This window comes from Cutaneotrichosporon oleaginosum, assembly GCF_008065305.1.
Source record: "Cutaneotrichosporon oleaginosum strain ATCC 20508 chromosome Unknown ATCC20508_contig02, whole genome shotgun sequence".
Lineage (NCBI taxonomy): Eukaryota > Fungi > Basidiomycota > Tremellomycetes > Trichosporonales > Trichosporonaceae > Cutaneotrichosporon > Cutaneotrichosporon oleaginosum.
In genome coordinates this window covers 242799-259042 of record NW_027072171.1, presented here as the reverse complement: position 1 = coordinate 259042, position 16244 = coordinate 242799, and the positions used below count along the sequence as shown (strand labels likewise).

Below are 16244 nucleotides of genomic sequence, written 5' to 3'. Positions count from 1 at the left end.
TCTCTCGACGACTATGGCACGGCTGCCGTCGGCATCCAGACCAGCTACCTCAGTACGCGCCCAGCCTCTAAGCCCAAACTCCGCCTCTCTCTCCGACAGTCTCACTCGCCTGTTCGTCTTCCGTGGTTGAGCCGTGCGCGTTCTTCCGATGTCTGGTGTATGTTGCCGTCGTCTAGCCGTGGGTGTATAGATAGAATGAGCCGACGCCATGCACGGTGGTGCACACCGCTGGCAGTGGTGGGTAGCGAGATACGAAGCGGATGATCGAAACGCCAATACCCTATGTCCCGATCGAGTCGGACTCAGTCCGACCAGCCATTTGCTCCCGCTTCGATCCCAGATCGCCTCCGCCGCCGCGTCATCGCGTCATGCCCTTGCTTTTCCTCCACACCGGCTCGCTTGCCAGCAAAGAGGAGATGTCTGGTTGTCAAGTAAGCATAACGTTGAACTGCATGGAGCATGGAGATGATAAATGTTGCCTTCCGCTTTCCCACAATACGCGTCCTCGGCGATGAGCGCATGAGCGATATGGCCATGCTGACCACCTCTCCTCATCACGAGTGCATGTGACCCGAACCACGTATCCCGATTACTTGGTGCTCTCGCCCCCTGCACCAACCCTCTCGGCTTGATGTTTGGCTTGTCTCATGTCGACCCTGCCAAGCTCATGTTCGGACGCGGGCCTGTCGCCCCCTACTCGCATGCGCCTGAGGTGTCTGTTTCAGGCTGTATCTCAGCATCGAGCATTGGACGAAGGCGGGGGGCGATGTACAAAATACACTGCCCGTGCCTGGGCGCTGCTAAACGTGGATTGACTGCGTCGATCCGTGCAGCGTCTGATGCCCCTCTCTTGATATGCTTGGCTGTCTTTGAGCTGTTCGATCACCCGCTCGAAACACGAGATGGCGGGAACCTGTCTAGACGCTGCATGTACTGTACTTCGCATGCATTGTACATTGCATGCATTCAGCGCCACAGGGCCGCCAAGCTCTCCAACGGCATCTGCATGCAGGTGAGGATATCCTGTACATACGGAGGCGCTCCGCTGGAAGGCTAGAGGCGCGATGGCGTGCACGGCCCCGAGTGGGAGTGAGGGACGAGCTGGCACAGCATGCGGCCACATCGATATCCCGCTTCCGTCCTCGAGGCTTACTCGCTTCCACCTCACCTGCCTCCCAGCATTGACCTCGTTGCTCTTCATCATCCATCACTCTTGCAAGAACACTCTCACGCCGTCTCCGACACCGACGCTTTACTTTCCGTCACGCTTCTCCATCCCACCTCTTCCATCTGACCTCCGCACCCCCATCCCTCCCCTTCGCCGATGACGACCGTCGGCCCCTGCCCGATGGGCAGCGCGGCCACGGCCCGGCCCCTCAACCTCACCATTCCCCTCGACAGCCGCCTCTGCTGGACGCAGGACCTGCCGACGATCCAGGACTGCTGCTCCACCCTCAACGGCACGATGCACGTCTCGTGCGGCTACGACCAGTGCCTCGGGTCCTTTGCGCAGCTCGACTGGCGCGACTGCGTCAAAGACTGGTACCTCGACAACAACATCGACCTCGATGACCGGTGGTTCTCGTGCTATCCACGCTCCAAGGGCGCCGCCACAACCGTCAGCCTCGACGTGAGCTCGGCACGGCGGCGGGCCAGCCGAGGAGGGATACTGGCCGTGGCGCTGCTCGCGGCTGCGGCACTGTCAGCATAGCGGGGAATGTGGTGGGTTGCCGGCAGCCGGCGGCGCTGATCTCAGATCATGGAAGGTTCGAAGCCATCCGCCGATCACGCGTGGCAGATCTGCGCCCATACAGGGCAACGCAGCAGAGGAGGCGACCAGCATTTACCATTAATTGATACGGCATCGGTGTGGGTTCGTGTCCCTTGCAGAGCGCTGCTGACCGCAGGCCAGCGGGCCGCATGACACGGCATAGGAACATTGGATGCGTATCGTCGCCTACAGCGACGTGTTGTGACATACATTTCTGCACCATCGAGCATGTGTGGACTGGCGCGGAAGGTGGAACTGGCACTGAACAAGGCGTGGACTCGATGTGCTGACAGGCAAGCCGATGCTTGTGCGCGAGTGCTCGCTGGGGGTGAGGCTGACAGGCCTTTACTGCTTCGGCTGTCGACGTTACGGGGGGGCCAAGGAGGAAACAAGGCCCCATCGTCCAGGAATAGATGAGCACACGTATGACCGGTCACCTCTGGATGTGCCCGCCGATGGAGTTGGGGCGAAAAGGAAACAGTTGTGTGTGTGGGGTGGATGGTGTGAGGGGAATGACCGAGACGGTCGGTGCTTGAGCACCAAGCTCCGCCGACGATGGCTCCTCGCTCTCACTTACGACGACTTGACATCCTTCACCTCAACCGGCGGACCGCTGTCATCAGCGGCTTGCATGATTGCCCTCCGCATTATATGCGCAATGCTGAGGGTAGCACGCCAGAGAGCGGGTGTGACGGTCCATCGACAAATCTCACTGCAGAGCCGCACTTTTATCTGGATTTCTATAACGGTGCCAACGGAGGTTCTAGAACAGTGCGCCAGCTTGCTATCCACCACTACAACAACTTGCCTTCAGCGTTCTTGGAATCACTCGAGAGCTTCCTTGGGGCCTTCGACGATCTCGCGAGTGGCCGAGTCAGGGCCCCCAAACTAGTCACCATTGAGGCTCGATCGCCGGCCCTCTGGAGACTTCACTCGTCGGATTCTCAGACCCAGCCAGATGTCCCGGCCCCTCTCACACCACTCCAACGAGACACAATGATCCAAAAGAGGACGTTGCGCCCTTCGCTGACCACTGACAGACTCGAACTGCCGACCCTTGCATAACAGGCTGATACGCGCCGGCGTATTAGTACAATGCTCTAACCAACTGAGCTAAGCGGCCATGAGAGAGGCAGGGACGGCCGCGCTGAAGGCGCGCGCAGCGGTCGGGAGAGCGCGAGGTAGCCGGCACTGGGCGAGAAAGGAGCTCAGCGGCGACGCCCGGGAGGCAGCTCGCCGCGTGTATGCAAAGCTCACCGCAGAAGTGAGTTTGCTGAGCCGCTTCCGCCGGACCATTGTGCACGCCCATCGACTCGGCAATCCAAGCGACCGTCCTACCCACGCCTGCCCGCCCCCGGCCCTCTCGATCCAGACTGCACAGGATTCATCAAGTGTCCGCTCTTGTAAATGCCAACTTCTCAACTTCTCAGTGTCCTGCCACGAGCGCAGCCAGCGCCAAGCCTATGCGCCCATGCCCTTGTTGTCGACGATCCACTGCTGGTTCAGGTTTCCTGGCATTAGCGGTGCACGCGCTTGCCAACCCGTCCCACCCACCGTTGAAGCACTGCCACTGCTGGACGTTGCCGCCCTCGCCCGTGTTCCCGTCCACGAGGTCGAGGCACACGTTCGCATTCTTGAGCTTGATCGTGCCACGGTCGTACTGCACCCACACGCCATTCACAGGCTTGCGCGACCACCGCGTGGGCTTGGCATCGCGCTGCGGCGGGCACGGGAAGAGCTGTGCGCGCCGCCCGTTCGTCAGGTCCACCGTGGGGTCGTCGTAAGCCGCTGCGGTTAGCGCTGTCGATCGTGAGACCCACTGAATCCCGTCACGACACACAGCTCCTCAACTGTGCCCTGCGCGCTCTTGTCCTGGAACCAGAGGACGGTGTCGCCGTAGGCCGTGCGGAACTGCTGGTTCGGCAGGCCCTCGCACTTGTGGCTTGCGTTAGTGGCTGCGACTCCACAACGTACATGTACAGGCGCGCGCCGTAGTACTGTCCCTGACCCTGCTTGAACGCCGTGAGGCACATGTGCGGCGCCGCCTTCGGGTGGATGTACATCGGGATGGGGCGTGACGAGCGCTCCTCGACGCCGAGGGGAGCGGCGAGCGCAGTAAACGCGGTGGCGAGAAGGAAGAGGGTGGCGAACATGGTGGCGTGATGTAATGAAAACCACTGGGATGGGTACGCTTTATATCTCCTCAACCCTACCGGTGTCACACCCGATCGCGAAGCGCCGAGCAGATGGGCGCGCCAAGCACTCGGGGAGCCGAGCGGGCCCGCGCGAGATCCGCACCGCGCCCATGCAGATGGCCAGCTGACATCGAGCCATGCGGCAAGAGCGGTGCCGCTTGCTTCGGGGGAACCGGAAAGCGTAATGGGAAGTGAGAATAAGCTTGTTAGCGCTGCATGCCACGCGAGATCTCTTGGCATCTGATTCCCGATGTCACCGAGTGCACTGCCCCGCACCGTCATCCGCCGGAGCCGCTGAAGGCTCGGTGGAGCGGACGGTGATGTGGTGTGCCCGTGCAAGAGCGAGGCAAGAGCGTAGCGGCATGCGGAATGCGGAACATCTCTGCGTAGCTTTATCATTCCGATCGCGCCTGACATTACTCGAACCGTTCTGCCGCATCCGCAGCAGATTCTCGGTCACTCCACATCCAAGTCTCCACAGATGAAAGAAATATCCATTCATAGTCCTATCTAGAGAGTGTGGCCTGTGCGGCTAGCATACTTCGCCTACGCGGTGCCGACGACGTCGAAGGCCCACTCCTGGTCCTCGCCGCCGCACTCGCTCTGGTGCACGAGTCCGTCGGTGCCGTCGAGACACACATCGGTCCCCCACAGGCGCAGATGCACGTAGTCGCTGCGGTCCCAGTACCCGTTGGTGGGAGCGGTGATGTTGCCGACGTTTGGGCAGGGGAGGAGGCGTGCGGCGCGCCCGTCCTTGAGCTTGGGCTTCTTGCCCGGCTTGCCTGGCGTGCCGCTGCTGTCGATGCAGAGCGTCGGCTCGGCGAGGAACGTGACCTTGGTGTTGGGCCAGTTGACGCGGAAGCGCTGGTCGGCTGAGGCGACGCAGCGGCGGCTGCCGTCAGAAGTTGAAGCGAGGCAGAAGGACGTACACAGTAAGTTGAGTACCCTCGTAAGCGCCGGTCTCGTCCGCGACGGCCGTGATGCACAGCTCGGGCGCGTCGATCGGGTGGATGTAGCGGTATGCCGGGGGCGACTGGCGCGTCTCAAGGTCGAGCGGCGCGGCGGCGGCGAGGCTGGCGAGGGCAGCAAGAAGAGAGAAAGTGAGAAGCATGTTGAAGCTGATCGTTGCGTTGAATGGTGAGGACGGCTGCAAGCGTAGCTATATATGCTTGTGAAGTGCACGGAGGCGGTCGGTCGCATGTGTGCACGCGGTATGAGAGCATGCTCCGAGCTCCAGGACGCCATGCCGAACAGAAGGCCGCCCTCGCCCCCAGGCGGTGCAGTCCCGCGGAAACCACTCTATTTGGAGCGCAGCGCGATCTCGAGCGCGGGGCGTTGCGGAGCGATACATTATTACTATACATCGGTGGACCGTGAGTCGCTCCGATCTCCGATCAACCAGTACATTGCCTTGGCCACGGCCGGCCGGCGGAACACCTGGACCTGGTCCCAGCGCGCATCGTCCGGTTCCATCCACGTCCCGCCCGCGCTTAGGTTCATAATACGCCCCTCGTCATAAGTCTCCCAGAAGGTCGAGAGCGCGGCATTGCCCTCGCCCCGTTTGTCGGCGCCATTCGGGTCGAGGTGGTACGCAAAGTTCGTCCTGCTGTCAATCTCCGACTTTCTACTTCACTCTCAACGAACCAGTAGTTCAACATCTTCTGCGCCAAGTCCAGATCCTCCGGGCCATACACCGTGGCGTTCACCCCTCCGAAGAGGTATGGCATGTCGTCGGTATGCGACGCGCCGAGGTATGCAGGATGTGATGCGCTCGCGGGCGGGCCAGCCGCAAAGACGTAGCCCCACGCCTTGCGGTTAGCACCAAGCAGCGCGCGCCGCCGGCTCGTCCACTGCCCATCTGTGATGATCGCCGCGACCTGCTTGTACTGTGTCGGGAGGCCGAAGGTCTCGTTCCCAGTCCCAAACGGCGCCCCGAGGGCAGGGTCGTCGGGATACGCCGCGAGAACCTCGCTTATCACGTCCCGGGGCAGCGCCCACGCTGCGGCGAGGTATTCGGCCGCAGAGAGAAGCGAGGCATTCGCCCCGTTCATCGAAGCATGGTCAGCAGACGCGTGGCTGGAGCCGGAGGCCGCGATCATCGCGCTGCGCAGCATGAACGTGCCCTCGTCTCGTGTCGTGCCGCAGATGAATGGGATCTTGACACGACGCAGCGCCGCAAGCGGAGAGGCAGGGACTATCTCGTCGCGCGCCGGCGCCCACTCCGCTAACCGCGCATACTCCGGCAGCGCCTTCAGGCGCGCCGCTGCGTCCAGTACCCCGTCAGCGGTGAGGTTACGGAGACACGCGATCTCATCTCGCTTGCACCCCGCCAGCCGCGCCAGCCGGCGTACCGTCCGCCGCACCATGTGTCGCGGACGCACAGGCACCAGCCCTGGCGCGCCGGACTGCAGGATCGCGCCGCGGAACAGCTTTTGCCTGCTGAGCATGAGCAGCCCGATGGATGCTGCGCCGGCGCTGTGGCCCCACGCCACGACTTTGGCGGGGTCGCCCCCCAACGCATGGATGTGCGCGCGCACCCATTGCAGCGCCAGCTTCTGGTCCCTTAGGCCTGCGTTGTCGTGCGCGAACCCGAAGGCGCCGAGACGGTAGTTGAGCGTCACGAAGATGAAGGGGCGCGCGGTGCGTGCGCCGTATGATACGAAGGAGGGGGAAAGGGCCTCGGCGCCCGAGCCACGCACGAAGCCGCCGCCGTGGATCCACACTATGACTGGCAGGCGGGACCTGACGCCGGCGGGCGCCATGATGTTGAGGGTGAGGCAGTCCTCAGATGTACTGAGGCTCACGCCTTCGGTGGGCTGCATGCATGCTGGACCGGCGGCGGTCGCGAGCACACTGCTGTTATACCGCTTTGCCTGGGGGCGAGCAAAGCGGAGGGGTCCAGTGGCTGGGTGAGCAAGAAGCGAGCTGGGTGGAAGAGATGGGTACGTACGCGGTTCGGCATACGGGATGCCCAGGAACACGTCGAGGCCCGCTTCCCGCCTCCCTGTGATTGTGATGTTCGACCCATCGTGCTCGATGCTGACAGACACCGGGCCGGCAGAGGGCGTGTTGTTCGCCCATGCAGGCAGGCTTACAGAAAGCGAGGTACGAGCGGCAGTGGAGACGGGTGTGGCCAGCGCTGTTGAGGTCATGGTCTGCGCCGCGGCCGTACAGCTGAGCGTCAGGAGAGCCAGCAGTATCATGACATCTGATGAGTTGGCCCGTGAGAGTGAGAGTGAGAGTGATAGTGAAGAAGTGGATGCTGTCGTGAGAAAATTGTGAGAGCAGTCGTGAGAGTTGTGTTTGTGAAGCGAAGTGGGGTTGCGAAGGTTGACTTCGAGAGCAACATAAGCAACATACCGTACGTCACCTCCCATGACCTCGCGGATGTCGTCACGAAGCGAGCCTAATCTGTCGCCCACCCAAGCCCATCTTTGCGACGCATGCTACGTCGACGCGCCATCCTCTGCTATCGTCGCGGTTCAGGCCAGGTGACTCCGTGCATAACTCTTGCTTACCATGGCGCCGGACAACAACTTTCCGAGACGTGACGCAGCGAATCACGAACGGAGAAAAGTTGCTCCGCCCCAATGTCGCCCTCCACCACCGACCGAGCTCCCCCCCCCCCCCCCCCCCCCCCCCCCCCCCCCCCCCCCCCCCCCCCCCCCCCCCCCCCCCCCCCCCCCCCCCCCCCCCCGGTCGCTCGAGACCTCAAGCGCCGCCCAGCACCAGTGTCGCGCGTTCAGTAGCCTGGCATCGCGCAAACACCGCGCGCCTTCATCGCCTCGCTACACCTTGACCACCTTGTCCGGGAATGCAGCAAGCCACGCCTTCCACCCGCCCTTGAGCACGAGTGCCTGCGACGACGTGACGCCCTGCGCATCCAGCCAGTCCTGGTACCACGCCGCGGAGCGCTGCCCGCGCCCGCCCGCGCTGCACGAGTTGCAGTGAAACACGACCTTGGGAATGCTGCCGTCAGTCCGCGCCCCTCCTTCCCCCTTCCTCTCACTTCTTAAGGAGCTGGCCGGACGTCGCGAGTGTCGGATACAGCGTCTGCGCGGGCAGGTTGAGCGCGCCGGGGATCATTGCGCGCGCGGCGTCTTCGTCCTGCTGTCAGCCGCCAGCTAGTCAAGCCACGCAAGACCCACCCCGATGATGTCGGTGCGGCGCACGTCGACGACGATGTAGTCCACGCCAGGCGTGCCTTGGAGGGCGGCGAGGTCTTGCACGGTGATCTCGGCGGGGGTGCTCTGGGGCTTGGGGAGGGCGGCGTGCCACGACATGGTGCGGGAGAGGGACGGGGATGAGATGTGGCGAGAGAGAGAATGGAGACGGAGCATGGAGTGGTGTCAAAGGAGTGGCTGATCACGCAAGCCGGTATCGGACTTTGTGATTCCGCACTTTGTCCAATCTCGCGGAATTGAACACCGCCTACGCCACTCTGACGCCGGGCGACTATGCATCGCGCGGGGGATGTAGCGCAGGCTCTGAATCAGTCCAGCGCTGAAGATGTTCTGGTGCATGCGTGGGCGGCATGTGATTTGCGTTGGGCTGGGCATGCAATTGCACCTCGTGTTGGAGTAACTCGACGTCGTGCTGCGGACAAACTGAGGGCAGAGGAGCTTCTATGCACTTTCACGCCGAGCGACACGTCTCAGCCTTGGCAGAAGAATTCCAGAGGAGGCGTTGTCATCCGCTAGGGCTGCGTCGAGCGGAGACCAGACGATGGAGGGCCTCTTTTGTCCCGACGAAGCGGGGCATTGGCACGACTGATGCTACTCGTGTGATCAAGAAGCTTGGGGGGAAGCTCAGTCGAGTAGGAGCTTGTAGTCGGTCCCAAGATGCTCGTACACTGATCGATCTGTTGCGCGGTTGAGGTCTCCGCTGTCGCGTGAGAATGTGCTCCATATAGTCTGGGAGGAGGATGGCGATGGCCTGTACTCTCAGCCCCTCTAGCCACACCTCTACAGCTGCCCAAGTGTGTCGCGCTGACGCTCTCGCTGCTCTCGCCAACCTGCCACCTCCTCCATCAGTTTCTCCCCCTCCAGTCGTTCCATCGTGCTGTTCACCGAATTCCCAGCCTGCGGACTGGTGCCCGCAATCAACAGCGCCTGCCCCAGCGTGGTACCGAACACTTCGTGCGATTCCAGGAGGGCAACGCCAGCTGACACCAGCTATGTCATCTTGAGCCCCCCCCCAAGCCTAGTAAGACGCACTCGAGCATGTCCTCACGCACCACCAGCGCTACACAACCGCGGAGCCTGGGCGCTGGCTCGTCCTCGGCTTGGACTGGTGCGTGCTTCTGTCCATCACTGTCAGCAGCGACGAATAAAGCATGCACGACGGCGTTGGGTATCTCGGAGGATGGGCTTTGGCGGAATGCTCGGCACATCTAGTTACCGGCTCGGCGTCGACCGACAGCCGGCCCTTCAACAAGTCGCCCAGTGCCCACTAAGTCTCAACCCATCCTCCTCATCGTCTCTGTTCTCGTCCTCCTCATCCTCATCCTTCTCCTGACTCTCCTTCTACCCCCCTCCACTCCCAGCCATGCCCCAGTTCAGCAAGCCGCCCCCGAAGATCGAGGACGACATCGTCCAGCTCGCGTACCCCGCCGAGCACATTCTGCACATCAAGATGAACCGCCCCAAGGCGTTCAACGCGATGAACAACGCGCTCAACACGGCGCTCGAGGACGTGCTCAACTGGTTTGAGAGCGAGCCCACGCTCTGGGTCGCCATCCTCGGCAGCACGAGCCCCAAAGCGTGGTGTGCGGGCATGGACCTCAAGCAGGTGGTGAGTGGCATCCTCGCACTGGACCGCCGAGCCTCGTAGGCCGGTTGCCTCTGGTCGGCATCAAGGTCTTTGCCTGCGCCGTCAAGACTGGAGGCAGACCTTTGCGTAACCCCAGGCGCCCGCTAACCCCAGAACCTCGGCGGCAAGTCGAACTGGACGCGCAACGGGTTCGGCGGCATGACGCAGCGTTTCACGCGCAAGCCCTTGATCGGTGCGATCCGGGGATACGCGCTCGGCGGTGGCGCCGAGATGGTCATGAACCTCGACATTGCCGTCGCGGGCGAGAGCACGACCCTCGGTTTCCCCGAGGTCAAGCGCGGCGTTGTTATTCTCGCCGGCGGCCTCGAGCGCTTCGTCAAGCTTGTCGGGCACCAGCGGGGTGAGTTGGAGTATGGGCTTTGCTAGCGGGGCAGAGTAGCTGACAGTAGCGTGCGAGCTTGCGCTGACCGGCCGCAACATCTCGCCGCAGGAGGCCCAGCAGCTCGGCATGATCAACTACGTCGTGCCCGACGACCAGGTCGATGCCAAGGCGCTCGAGATCGCCAAGACGATTGCGTCCAACTCGCCTGATTCCGTCATGGCGACGCTTTATGGTGAGTATGAGCGGGGCGAGTGGGGATACGAGTCGGCGGCGATGGAAGGAGGACGGCTGCCGTCCAGAGGCACGAGGCGATGGATGGCGAGCACACTCTCACCCCAGGCATCCGCGTCACGGACGAGGCTGGCTCCGCCCGCGCCGCGCACCGCCTGTTCGTCGACAGCGCGGCCATCAAGCAGGTCAACGAGGGCGAAAACACCAAGATTGGCGTCAAGGCGTTCGCCGAGAAGAAGCAGCCCAAGTGGGTGCCGTCCAAGCTCTAGGCGGAGCCGATGGCGGCGAGACAGACGGTGGCAGTATATAGGCATGCACAGTATGAAGTTGCCGTTTGTTTGGGCATCGGCAGGAAGAGGTCATCTTGCCATGTTGACAAGGTCAGGAGTGGCGGCGATTCCGCTGCCGGCCCGGATTCCGGAGTCGATGCGGGGCAACAATCTGCCTGCGCCTGAGGCATCGCATCATCCACTCGCCATGGACCACGCCGCGTTCCCGCACATCTTCGAGCGCATCCTCCTCTTCTCCCCGTGGTCCACGAAGCTGCGTCTGCGCGTGCTCTCCCGCGCGATCCGGGAGACGCTCGACGCCGAGCTCTACCGGCACATCGTCGTCTATGGGAGCGCCGAACACGTGTGCTTGCGTGCGCCGGACCACCCCCTCCCGCCTCTGGGCGAGGACACGCGCGCGCTCTCCCGTGTCCAAGTGGTCGACTGGGACGTGCCGCTCCCGCATCCCGCGCTCTCGCCCGACGACGGCGCGGCAGAGGCGCGCGCCGCCGCGCTGCGCCACCTCGCCCCCCTCCTCTCCGCGCGCCCGCATACGGTGCGCGCAGCCGACGCGCAGCTCGTCCCCCTCCCCGCGCCCCACCTTATCCTTTTCAACGACTACGTCTCGGCCGCTGGGCGCTGGCTGCACTGGGGCGAAGGCCTTGTCCTCCTCCCCCCCGGCGTGCGCAAGCTAACGCTACATACGCGCTTCGACCCCCGCCACCCCGCGTTGGCCGGGAGCACGTGGGACGTGCCGCACCCCGTCAGCGTGAATGAGCTTGAAGAGCTCGTCGTCATTCCCTTTCCGGCGCACGACGCGCCCCGCGCCCTCCAGCGCCCGTGGCAGCGCACGCCGACCCTCGGCTTCCTCGACGACCTCTTCGTCTGGGGCATGCAGCTTGCGGCGCGCGGCGTGCGCGTGACCTTCGTCGGGTTGGACATCCTCCCGCCGCGCGCGTTGATGATGTCCCCCGATGTGGGAGAGGAGCGCGAGAGGCTCATCGTCGCGGGGCTCGAGGCGTTGCGGAAGGGTGGGCCCGGAAGGGGAGGTGAGATCAGGCGCATTACGTGGGTGCAGTATCGATGTGAGACGGACCCGGACGAGTACGATCTCGTCGTGGTCAGGCGGCCGTCCTGAGTGTATGGTACTATTTACCACCTCGACGCCTTGCGTGCAGGTGTCATCTACCGGCTGCGACGGCGCGGCAGACGCACTCAAACACTTCTTCGTATCACGAGATCACCCTTCTGGAGACATGTATCGCGTGTGAGCAGTGGCTACCAGCCTCATGGCCTCTCATACCTCTCAGCTGCCTCCATTGGCTTTTCAGACTCTGGCTACAATCGCGTCGCATTGAGTAGGTAGCACTCTGTAGATAATCATGCTCACAGAGCATACATCGACTGTACCAGTGCTGTGATAGCTCTTCTCCCTCTTCCCCTCCCCTTCCAATACTCACCGACTCAACGGCTCTACGGCTGATGCGGCAGCCAGCAAAGTCAGTCTCCGCCCGCCTCCTCCAGCTCAGCACGATCCTCGAATTCACACTACACGCTACAACCGACGCTTGCTAGCGCGAGTCGACCGCCGCTCCTCCTCCGGGCTGCGCGACCGCTTTCTACGCCGTTCCTCCTCACCGCTCTCCCACCCCTCCTCGTCGTTCCCCTCGTGCCGCCGCGGGCTCCGGCGCCGCTCCCGCTCCCCGTACCGGTCACGCTCCCCATACCGGTCCCGCTCCCCGTACCGTTCGCGCTCGCCGTACCGGTCCCGCTCGCCGTATCGCTCACGGTCGGTACGTTCGCCGCGCTCGCGCTCAGTGCGCTCGCCACGCTCGCTGCGCTCCCGGTCGTCGTACTCGCCTTCCTCGTCATACCGGCTCTGCGAGCGCGACTCGCGGTACTCGGGCTCGCGTTCCCGCTCGCGCTCGCGCGGCGCCGGGTCGTCGTACCGCGAGCTGCTACGGCGGTGGGGCGAGCCCGAACGCGAGCGGCTGCGCTCCCGGCTCGGAGGGCCCGAGTCGCCATAGTCGAGCGAGGCGGCCGCCGCCGCAGCGTTCGACTCCGTCACCCTGTCCTTGTCCTTAAACCGCCCCTTGGCGCTCTTCGGAGCCGTCGGCACAACACCGCGAGGTCCAAGAGGGACTGCCGTCAGCCAACACCCACATCCCCGCCTGCTGATGCAACTCACTTCCGCCTCGGCCGCGCACAGCCAGACCTCCCCTGCCCGGCATCATGCCACGCACCGGCGCGGTGGCGCCGCGCATCGCGAAGCCTGGCTGGGCCTGCGGAACCGGCTCCGCCTGCCCCTCGCTGGCCGCGTCGTCTTCCTGCTGCTGGACGCCGTTACCTGGATATCAGTCACCATCGCGGCTCGGTCACCATCGCGGCTCGGAGAACTCACCCATCCCTGGCATCTGCATTTCGCCGCCCTGAATGGCCTGCTGCATGCCGAACATGGCCGCAGGATCCATGCCCTGCATCCGCATCATCTCCTGCATTTGCGCCATCTGCTGCATCTGTTGCATCTGCTGCATTTGCTGCTGCATCTGCGGCATTTGCGGCATGGGGATGTGCAAGCTCTGCGCGATCTCGGGCGTGATGGGCGACATAGGGCCAAGCTGCGCCTGCTGGTCAGTTCTTGTGCGCGCCGTTGTACTCACAAGTGCTGCACGCCCCTGCTCCATCTCCTGCCGGAACTTGAGAAACTTGGGATAGGTCACCTCGTCAAAGCCGTAGTTGAACCAGTCCGAAATGTCGCTGCCGGGACGGCGCCACATCTGCCCCGAGCCCTCGAACTGCGCGACGTCGATGTCGTACACACTTGTGCCAGTGCTGGGAATAACACCTGTAGGGTTGGTGGGGTCGATCTTAGGATCAGAAGCGGGGGCGAGTTGGGGCGGGAGAGAGGAGTGGGGAAGCGCGGCGTGAGTGGGAGGTCCGCTCGCCGCTGCCTGGGGGTGGGAGTGCATGTCGCTCGGCTGTGCCGTTGCTGATGGCAGCGGAGCGTGGCCATGCTGGTTCATCGCAGCGGTCGGCGCTGCTGAAGCGCCGCTGGGACGAGGAGCGGGCGTGTAGTCGGTCAACGCATCTGGAGCAGTAGCTGCTGCGGACATCAGCCCAATGCCAACCCGCTGTACTCACGCTTGGATGCTGTCTTTGTGACGGTTGGTGAGGCAGCGGCCGTCGCGTTTGTTGTCGCAGTGTGCGCCCACTTACCAATGCCAATGACATTGGATGTTTGCTGCTGAGGCTTGCTGTCTGTGAGTGTAGGTCACGGTGGGAAGACTAAGAAACGTACCGCAAGTCTAACCGCTGAGCGCCGGCGTTGAACACGAGCTTGACGTCGTCATCCGAGTCCGAATCGTCATCGTCACCGTCACTCTCCTCCACTCCGCCGTCTTCTGGTGCTTCCTCCGCTACTGCAGTGGAAGGATCGATACCGTATGCCGCCAAAGATCTAAGGTTAGGGGAGCTGGGGCGGTAACTCACGCCGCCATCGAAGCGCTGATGCTGTTCGACGCTGTTGCGCCTCCTGGGGGTTAGTTCAGCGTTGGGACCATGTTGTCTTTGACGCACCATCTTGTGCCGGGGGCGCAGCCGCGGGGGGTGCGGCAACGGGCGGGGCTGAGTCACCGTAGAGGAATGCGTCGTCGTCCTCCATGTTGCGAAGGGTCGAGGGATAGGTGGATGGGATGGACGGCGAGGACAAGGATAGTGATGGTGAGCGAAGGGGAAAGGAGTGAAGCAGAATGTCACTTGGCGATCTCATCGGGATATGTGGGGTGACAATACAAATTATGAGTCCACGTGGGTTGTGTCGCGGGATCAGATTACATAAATTGCTTTCGGGATCAAAAGTGTACTCCACCCAAGTAATCTGCCTCCTGATTGCCGTATTCCGCCGGGAACAATGACGTCGTTGATGCCATCCAGTTCCCGTCCTCCCGTCTCACCTCAGCAACGATCAAGTCACAATCGTTCAGAATAGCTGCTCGTACTCCAGCTCCCGCGCGCCCACTCGCAGGGCCTGGTCCGGACAGACGTGCCTCGTCTCTCAGCTCACACTCCCACTCCCTATGTAGCTGATGCAATGACCAGCAGGCCCCCACGTACGGGCCCACCGAGGTCATGACCGAAGCCGGATCGCACCGTTGCCAGCCGTATAAAGCACAAGGCATGCCGAGCGCTCTTGGCTAGCCCTGTCTGATCTTCAGATCGATATTCCACTTCTTTATCCATCCACCATTCGCGTCACACACCTCAGCATGGTCCAGCTCAGCTCCGCCTTCAAGATATCGCGCCCGTGGCAGGGCGTCGGCCCATGGATCTTCGGGACGTTCCGTGCGTCGCTACATTCGCTGCGCTAACCCCAGATGTCGACAAGTATCCCGAGGGCAAGCCTGACATGTCGCCAAACGCCTCGCTCGCCGGCCGCGACATCGGGATGGACATGAACAACCCCTCTGGCTGGAGCATGTACCACGGCGACCACATCCCTGGGTTCCCCGCACACCCGCACCGCGGCTTCGAGACTGTGTCCATCGTGACGAAGGGATACATCGACCACGCCGACTCGACGGGCGCCGGCGCGCGCTACGGCAAGGGCGACACGCAGTGGGTAACGGCCGGCAAGGGCGTGAGCCACAGCGAGATGTTCCCGCTCGTGCACACGGACAAGGGCAACCCGCTCGAGCTGTACCAGCTGTGGCTGAATCTTCCGGCGAAGAACAAGCTCGTGCCCCCCGAATTCGTCATGTTCTGGGACGAGAAGACGCCCGTCGTCAAGAAGGAGAACACGCACGGGTGTGCCAAAGCGACGATCGTCGCGGGCAAGTGGGACAACGTCGACCCCCTCCCGCCCCCCAAGAACTCGTACGCCGCCGACCCCAACAACGACGTCGCCGTCTGGCTTCTCCAGCTCGAGCCGCACGCCACCATCAAGGTGCCCGCCAAGAACTTCCCGGAGACGGAGCGCGCGTTCTACGTCCACCACAACAACAGTATGGATCCCGACCCAAGCATCAAGGTCAACATCGGGGGCCAGTGGGTCGAAGCTGGCGAGGGCGTGCGCCAGGAGGACACGGAGCGTGTCACGGTCACGAATGGTCCCAAGGCCGCGCGCGTTATCGTCATGCAGGGCAAGCCGATCAAGGAGCCCGTGGCCCAGCGCGGGCCGTTCGTTATGAACACCCAGGCTGAGCTGCAGCAGGCGTTCATGGACTACCAGCGCACCCAGTTCGGTGGCTGGAAGTGGGACTCGCAGCAGCCCGTGTACCCCCGTGAGACGCCGCGCTTTGCGGACCATGGAGACGGCAAGCGTGACTACCCCGCTGGGGAGAAGGCTACGCCGCAATCGCTGTGATGCGGGCAACTCAAAATGACCTTCTCATTTCTCGACACTTGACCCTCATATCGGATCGAGGCTGTATGATGCATTCAGAAGCTGACTGTCTGTGCAATGGCCCGTCTCCGAGATCCAGAATCAAGGACTTGAGAGCCGTGACCATAGAGACAGAGTACTGATCCTCGGATGTCTTTTAAGAACCAACTGAGCAGGATCCGCACGAGCGGCTCACAATGTAGACCAGCTTCCGAAGCCCAATTAACGGTACTCACATCTATCT

At 62.9% G+C, this 16244-nt stretch overlaps 8 protein-coding genes across 8 annotated transcripts; 3 read left to right on the top strand and 5 right to left on the bottom strand.

Annotated features, from left to right (window-relative positions):
* Positions 1 to 1757: 1757 nt before the first annotated feature.
* Positions 1758 to 2171, bottom strand: COLE_01789 (uncharacterized protein; the record flags this gene model as incomplete). Its single annotated transcript, XM_018419587.2, has 1 exon — positions 1758 to 2171. One exon carries the CDS (start codon positions 2169 to 2171, stop codon positions 1758 to 1760), a length of 414 nt encoding a protein of 137 aa, XP_018276905.1.
* Positions 2172 to 3232: 1061 nt separating this feature from the next.
* On the bottom strand, positions 3233 to 3924 carry COLE_01788 (uncharacterized protein; the record flags this gene model as incomplete). Its single annotated transcript, XM_018423914.2, has 4 exons — positions 3233 to 3282; positions 3326 to 3559; positions 3592 to 3713; positions 3746 to 3924. The coding sequence occupies 4 exons, from the start codon at positions 3922 to 3924 to the stop codon at positions 3233 to 3235; spliced, it is 585 nt and encodes a 194-aa protein (XP_018276904.1).
* Positions 3925 to 4512: 588 nt separating this feature from the next.
* On the bottom strand, positions 4513 to 7118 carry COLE_01787 (uncharacterized protein; the record flags this gene model as incomplete). The annotated part of the gene is made up of 5 exons (XM_018426881.2): positions 4513 to 4858; positions 4896 to 5084; positions 5372 to 5569; positions 5611 to 6871; positions 6917 to 7118. 5 exons carry the CDS (start codon positions 7116 to 7118, stop codon positions 4513 to 4515), a joined length of 2196 nt encoding a protein of 731 aa, XP_018276903.1.
* Positions 7119 to 7754: 636 nt separating this feature from the next.
* Positions 7755 to 8249, bottom strand: COLE_01786 (uncharacterized protein; the record flags this gene model as incomplete). Its single annotated transcript, XM_018423913.2, has 3 exons — positions 7755 to 7935; positions 7976 to 8073; positions 8115 to 8249. The coding sequence occupies 3 exons, from the start codon at positions 8247 to 8249 to the stop codon at positions 7755 to 7757; spliced, it is 414 nt and encodes a 137-aa protein (XP_018276902.1).
* A 1264-nt stretch (positions 8250 to 9513) lies between these two features.
* Positions 9514 to 10620, top strand: COLE_01785 (uncharacterized protein; the record flags this gene model as incomplete). Its single annotated transcript, XM_018423912.2, has 4 exons — positions 9514 to 9759; positions 9892 to 10138; positions 10188 to 10352; positions 10460 to 10620. The coding sequence occupies 4 exons, from the start codon at positions 9514 to 9516 to the stop codon at positions 10618 to 10620; spliced, it is 819 nt and encodes a 272-aa protein (XP_018276901.1).
* A 208-nt stretch (positions 10621 to 10828) lies between these two features.
* Positions 10829 to 11758, top strand: COLE_01784 (uncharacterized protein; the record flags this gene model as incomplete). The annotated part of the gene is made up of 1 exon (XM_018423911.2): positions 10829 to 11758. One exon carries the CDS (start codon positions 10829 to 10831, stop codon positions 11756 to 11758), a length of 930 nt encoding a protein of 309 aa, XP_018276900.1.
* Positions 11759 to 12175: 417 nt separating this feature from the next.
* Positions 12176 to 14281, bottom strand: COLE_01783 (uncharacterized protein; the record flags this gene model as incomplete). The annotated part of the gene is made up of 8 exons (XM_018423910.2): positions 12176 to 12762; positions 12809 to 12967; positions 13022 to 13244; positions 13281 to 13723; positions 13762 to 13874; positions 13919 to 14077; positions 14110 to 14152; positions 14197 to 14281. 8 exons carry the CDS (start codon positions 14279 to 14281, stop codon positions 12176 to 12178), a joined length of 1812 nt encoding a protein of 603 aa, XP_018276899.1.
* A 604-nt stretch (positions 14282 to 14885) lies between these two features.
* On the top strand, positions 14886 to 15982 carry COLE_01782 (uncharacterized protein; the record flags this gene model as incomplete). The annotated part of the gene is made up of 2 exons (XM_018423909.2): positions 14886 to 14961; positions 14994 to 15982. 2 exons carry the CDS (start codon positions 14886 to 14888, stop codon positions 15980 to 15982), a joined length of 1065 nt encoding a protein of 354 aa, XP_018276898.1.
* Between the last annotated feature and the right edge of the window lie 262 nt (positions 15983 to 16244).